The 6,841-nt window shown below is 38.7% G+C and overlaps 1 protein-coding gene across 1 annotated transcript in view; it reads right to left on the reverse strand.

Moving 5' to 3' along the window:
* Positions 1–700: 700 nt before the first annotated feature.
* The window catches only part of LOC101852148 (solute carrier family 22 member 6-B-like), a 15,277-nt gene continuing 9,136 nt past the window's right edge, over positions 701–6,841 (reverse strand). Inside the window, exons 7-10 of the mRNA XM_005091591.3 lie at positions 6,500–6,634; positions 3,980–4,059; positions 2,517–2,661; positions 701–950 (exon numbers count right to left, since the gene is read on the reverse strand). Of these exons, the coding sequence (XP_005091648.3) occupies positions 863–950; positions 2,517–2,661; positions 3,980–4,059; positions 6,500–6,634 (448 nt within the window). The 3' untranslated portion in view covers positions 701–862. The remainder of the gene's footprint in view (positions 951–2,516; positions 2,662–3,979; positions 4,060–6,499; positions 6,635–6,841) is intronic.

Here is a 6,841-nt window from a genome sequence, read left to right on the forward strand (position 1 = left end):
TGCTGCTGCTGCTGCTGCTGCTGCTGCTGCTGTGTGTGTATTTGTGCGAGTGTGCACGGATGTAAGCTTGAGTGTGCATGTCTAAGTGTGCATACTGAAAAATTATAGAGATATGTCAAAAGTAAAAAAAAAAAAGACATATTAGGCCAAAAGGTTAGCGCTATGACGATAATAATAACATTTATTTTTACATGTATGGAGCTAGGCAGCGGACGTCCTCTGGTTTCAGGTAACAGACGGACCAGTAGGGCAGAGATGAGGCACATACAGCCAAAGATTGTCCCCGGTCCGTACACAGCTTTCTCAGCCTGCAGGAAACCAGCCATAGATTCGTTTATCACCGAGTCTACAAAAAATGCTCTGCGAGTAGATCTTTTCCAAATAGAGAGAATTACATAATGTGTTCAGAGTTTGTTAATTCCAACATCATATGTTGTAGAACAAAACAATAGAATAACGGGAAAAAAGGTTTGAAAATCCCAGTGGCGAACACTAACAAAGAGTCATGAAATGATAAATGTTTGAGTCTTCCCGTGCGTAAGCCTCTGAGTGTGTATGTTCGTTTGATTGTGTGTGTGTGTGTGTGTGTGTGTGTGTGTGTGTGTGCGCGCGCGTGCGTGCGTGCGTGCGCTTGCGTGCGTGTGTGTATGTGTGCGTATGTATGTATGTGTATTAATTCTTTTATGATAAAAAAAACCAAGCTGGATGGGCAGAAACGACGGAGGAGAAGAAAAGAAATAGGATATACGGAAAGAAAAGCTGATTCGACAAGGCTGGCTTTAATTTTGAGAAATAGAATAAATCTAGTTCACGATTTATGAGAAAACAAAATTGGCCAGTTGTAATCCCTTCTCTTTATCATTCATGTGGAACTTACAAGAAATCTGGAGTAAGGAGCCACCATTCCACCGAATCTGGACATAGATGCAGATATCCCAAATCCTATAGACCTGTGGATAACATGCTGTTCATTAATGAACGGAGTGGTTATTGAATACATTTCTAACTGTTGTGATGAAATTACGAAGCTGGTATGTGCGTGGTTGGCGAATGCTCTGGTGTGGTTTACTCTTTCATTCATATCGAATATCTATCACCGTTATCTCTCCTCGTTCGTTTCAATTTTCATTGTTTGTTACTTATTAGCAATGCTTCTAATCTTCGTCACTTGTCCTGGAAGCTATATTATGTTTCCATGAGGAAACAATTAATCATACCATGAGGTATTTTCTACTACAGGGGACATGGATTTACGTTAGCTTCTCATTCTTGTATTCATAACACATTGAAGCAAAACATGGTAAAATGTAGACACGGCAGACCTTTGAACATAAACAGAAAGGACCGATACTGCTGTTGTATCATTTCAAAATGTGAGGCAGCGTAGTGAAATCAGGCGCTCTTCAAAATAGTGAAAAGAAAGAAACTAGCATTTTTTTGCCAGATTGGCATTTTATCGAATTTCTGTTTTTTGGCTTAACACCATTGTTGTCCAATTAAGAACACATTTCTGGGTCGATTTAACGGAAAAACTGTGAGTAAAGACTCAAAAACTGTAAGTTTTCAGTTTCCATGGACCATCAAGCTATGAAAATAATCAGATTATGGCGGCCATTTTCTGATCTCGCTAATTCTACCTTTGAAACTAGGCGACCCCACCTTCTTCAACCTCAAATATCTCGACTGATATCTAAGATAAATGATTTTTTTTCTCCATCAAAGGCAAAGCAAATGGACAATATTTAAGATGATACCAATAACTACATATGCCCCAAAATTGACGAGCGCCTGATTTCACCTCGTCGCTACAATATGTTTGTACCGTTTGTACTGCTGAAAAGTTATTCCATTTATGGAATGCTATGCACAAGAAGGTGTGTGAGTTTTTTCTTGTTTGGGGATTTTTGGAGCTGATTATTTGTTTGTTTGTTTGTTTGTTTGTATGTTGTTTTCTTTTTTTGGGTGGGGGCGGTATTGTTGTTGTTTTAAAGCATGTGTTATGGGCTATATGGGAGCTTTTTAAATGTCAAAATTGCTATGCAATGACGACACAGGCTGCTAATATTGCTGTTTATTGAATACCAAAGCAAAATCAAACTCTGAAGAATCTTCCGAAAATGACCATATCTCTGACCCACTTACGATTCTTAAAGCGGATGTCCACATACTGAAGACGTTCACAGATCAACGACGTTATCCAGAACATATCAAGGCTTGACATGCTTCCACGGTGCATGGGTTTGAATTTCTGTCTTCCTCTCAAAAGACATGAGTTCAATTCTCCACGAGGAGAAATATGTTTTAATGTATATATCGCAGTTCTGATTGTCTCTGATTAGAAGAATCGAAGATGCCCGCCCAATATATTATTATCAAAGTTTGTTCAATAGAGGAGAGACCAGATCCAGAGCAAAGGAAATAAATAAATAAATTTAAAAAACTAAAAAAGAAAAAAGAAAAGAAGAAAAAAAGAAGCAAACATAATATAACCAAAGAAGTAATTCCTACAGCTGTACCTGATATTGGTGGGGAAAAGTTCAGGAGTGAGCAGGAAAAGTGCGTTGAAGGCGCCAGTGATGGAGAACTTGCCCAACAGAGAAAACACTGTGGAAGCTGTGCTGGCCTCCTGTTCTGGACCTGAAGGAGTGGACACAAGACTGTCTGTATCTTATGTTGTTGGTTTAGTAGAGGTTTTACTGCGCTCGCAACTGCATAAGGTCATATGAGCGCCAAGGGGTGGATGTCAACAGAGAAGTCTTCACAGGGAATATGACTTACTCTGCTCACCTCTTTAGCTTCAACAGCACATTTTCTTCGACTATTAAGGCACCCCGGAAATAATAGGTCACAAGAGTGACAAACATACAACAGAAGTAGAGCTAGGAAACGACGATAGTCAGGATTAGGAAAGAAAAAGCATCAGTTCCCTGTTGTCACTAAGGCATAGTTATGAGCTTGAAATTGTTGGATCTGCCCGTTTACAATTCTACAGTGCATTAGAATGAAAAATGCCCCCCCCCCTTTCAGGAATGGCATAAAGACACTTCTGTCAGTGACACCACCCCAGGAGGTGTCTGTATGGTATAAATCTACCCCCCCCCCCCCATGCGGATACATGAGAAGTCCTAGAGGAGACCAAAGCCATGCTGTGACACATTCTAACGATCATACAGAAATCAGAAACACAAATTTGTGTGTTTCATAGTGTGCTACTCGTATGCATGTTGTTGTTTGTCTAGTCTTTTGAGGTTTCGGACAAGCAAACCATGAACGAGAAATGTGTACGAAATAAAGCAGTTACTTATTAGTATTTTAAGTATGCCAAAACAGCGTGTCCTCAAGCGTTGTCGAATTAAGTTAATCAGAACAAAGAAAGTTTCAACGAAAAATGTGTACGAATAACGTAGTTATTTATTAGTAATTTAAGAGCACTAAAACAGCGCGTCATTAGGCGTTGTCGAATGAACGGAATGTACGACCTCGAAGAGTTAACCTAACACAATTTAGATCACTTTGAAGGCGGCCATGTCCGATTCCGCTTGAGTTGGAACAAATGAATGGACTGACGATCAGAACACGAACACCTATCTTAGCTTCATTATTTATCATTGTTCTGTCTCTCCGAAGAATCAACACTTGTAAAGGTAGAAACGTAAACCACACAGCCACAAACACTGACTTTCAAAAGAGTGTACTCACTGCAAGCTACATTAAAACAAATTGACAAGTCAATTGTAACAGGGTTTTTTTTTTCGTTTGTGAGTTGTTTTTTCCACGATGGCTGAAAGGAAATAAGATGGTAGGCTACGTCAATCTGAATTAAAAAATCTAGCACTTCTACACCAGTTTACGTGTTAACAGCATGCAGAAGTTGAAATTAGCCCTTTTATAAAGAAATTGCATCGTATTGTACGAATTAAATACACGAATAAACAGTGCGACAATAACAAAGGAAGCCTACCAGTTTGATTCTACTTACTCAGAAGAAGTAGAACCGAAGTAATGAGACAAACGCCGGACAATATCAAGAAAATCGTCTCAATCAGTCTTCGATTCATTCTGGAAAAAAAGCATATTTGTCGAACAAACATGTTCACAGGAGCATAGGGTTGTACTAACATTTTGTTGTTGTTGTAGTTGTTGTTGTAGTTGTTGTTGTTGTTGTTGTTGTTGTTGTTGTTGTTGTTTTGTTATGTTTTTTTCACATTTTTTTCGGCGTTCGCAACTGTACAAGGTCATATGAGCCCTCTTACTCACATTTGCTAAAAATAAGGATAACAAACAATACAAGAAGATAATATGATACATTGCGGATAATCTGGCTCCTTCTGGCTATATGAGAAGATCAACAGTCAACTAAACATCTGGTACGGTCACAAATCATTTGACCAAAGTCTCCCTTATTCGTGACAGACAGCGCAGAAAATCCAATGTTTAATCCTTGAGTAAGCAATGTTTTGTTTTTGTTTTTAGGGTAAATAAGAAACCTCCTCTTACCGTATTCCAACTACAGAAGTGAAAATATCAATAACAGAAATAGCCTAGTTTCAATTATATATTAAAATTGATGTTGATGACGATAGTGACGACGACGACGACAACGACAACGATGATGATGATGATGATGATGATGATGATGATGAAAATGAGGATGATGATGATGATGATGATGATGATGATGATGATGATGATGATGATGATGATGATGATGATGATGATGCTGAGGAGGAGGAGGAGGAGGAGGAGGAGGAGGAGGAGGAGGAGGAGAAGGAGGAGGAAGAGGAGGAGGAGCGGGAAGAAGAAGAAGAAGAAGAAGAAGAAGAAGAAGAAGAAGAAGAAGAAGAAGAAGAAGAAGAAGAAGAAGAAGAAGAAGAAGAAGAAGAAGAAGAAGGAGGAGGAGGAGGAGGAGGAGGAGGAGAAGAAGAAGAAGAAGAAGAAGAAGAAGAAGAAGAAGAAGAAGAAGAAGAAGAAGAAGAAGAAGAAGAAGAAGAAGAAGAAGAAGAAGAAGAAGAAGAAGAAGAAAGAAAGAAAGAAAGAAAGAAAGAAAGAAAGAAAAAAAAAACCCCATGATAATGATAATAATGTGACGGTATGAATATTTTTTCTTATAATGAAAATCTTTTACAGCGCCCGCATCCGTACTATATATCTTTGGGTGCTTTACAATATACCTGCTGACCCCCCAAAAAAGTTTGTTTAAAGAAATGTTAATAATATTCTTGTTTATAACTCAATTGACATCAACATTGATCGAAAGCTAGAATATACATTTCAATTATGTTTTTTTAAAAACATTTATTACTCGTGCACAACAAAACGACGATAATGCAGTTCACCCTGTACAACCCGATTTTTCAGTTTAGACCTATCTCCCAAATCAACACATGCATTATTTGCTCATTAATACGGGGCAGATATCTGTAACAAATATAACTTTCCCAGCGAAATGTTCACTTCGTAATAAACAGCATATTTTGAAAGGGTTTGGTCCATAGAAATTAAGGACTAAAATGCTAAGCCCTGGGTAACTCATGGCAGGCAGCTTGTAAAACAACGCACCCCTGAAAAGATTAAGGTGGTCCGTGATTCGTTGAATTCTGACCAATTCCTCGTCGTCTTATCCGAGGCCTTGGAGAGCTTGATACTACATGTATTAGTTGATGATGAAGGGAGAAAGAACTGGCACTCCGTGCACGGTAGAGCTACTCCGCATGACGCAAGAGCTGTTTTGGGCTGTGTCAATTACCATTTTGGTTACATGACAGTCTGTCCCACTGAGCACAACTGGACCCTAAACGACCAGGAGTTGAGTTCACTGGAATTTCACCATTGGAATGAGGGTGTTTGTTGAAAAAGAGGACGTCAGGGAAAATTGTTCGGAGGTATCCAAGACCCAAGAGAAACCATGACGGAGGGCACGAGAGAGATTTCTCAAGAGGTCAAAGTTTTGTCACCCAGCTGAGAACAGCTCAAGCGTGTGATTTACTCGAGATTGGGGGCCTCTGGAAGATATCGTGTAACTTCGTTTGTGGCAATTATATTCAATTGTCAATAATTCATAATAAACCCGGTTAGATTTTCCACGTTTCTTCAAGGAGTTTTAGAGTTTGTACCTTTATTCATGATTGTTTTATCGGTGTTCTTTTGGACGAATTTTTTTCGGGTCACCTGGTACATTCATCTCTATGAATGTTATAATGTGGTAGAGTCATGTGTGAAGTGTTTGCTGATCCAGTAACAGTAATACACTTAATACTTCATACTGTATTATGTAAGTTCAGACTTTTGTCTGTCTTTCTTTTTAAAGATAATTGCTCGCATGCAAGAACAAGCTACATTTGCAAGGGAAGTAATAAAATGGTTTTCTTACTATTTAATTGATCATCTGAGCTTATTCGTTATCTCCCTTGGGATGCGCGTGAAGCACAATTTTTTAGGTGGCGATAACTCTTTCCATAATAAAACTCTATTAAAAACCCATAGCAGTGAGCGGAATTACCTTCTCAGCATGAAATAAGCAACAGAGTGTGAGGGCCATTCCGCCAAACCGTAGAGGAGAAAATTCACGAATCGGTCTCCAGCCAAACTTGAGGAAGTCAGGGTGAGACCAAAGTATGTCACTCCGTTCGTAACCCTGGTTGTAAGGATTGAAATAAAAGCAATGGTGGATAACAATATACATGTGTGTTGATCTAATGTGCGAATTACAAATCACAAAATGGCTGCATTGATATATCAATAAAAATAAGTAACCGTTGCAACGATCTATTCTCCTTCAATACTATCATAGCCTCCATTGCCACATTATCTGGAGATATATACATAATTATAGTATATATAT

The sequence above is a fragment of the Aplysia californica genome, unplaced genomic scaffold, assembly GCF_000002075.1.
Source record: "Aplysia californica isolate F4 #8 unplaced genomic scaffold, AplCal3.0 scaffold00032, whole genome shotgun sequence".
Lineage (NCBI taxonomy): Eukaryota > Metazoa > Mollusca > Gastropoda > Aplysiida > Aplysiidae > Aplysia > Aplysia californica.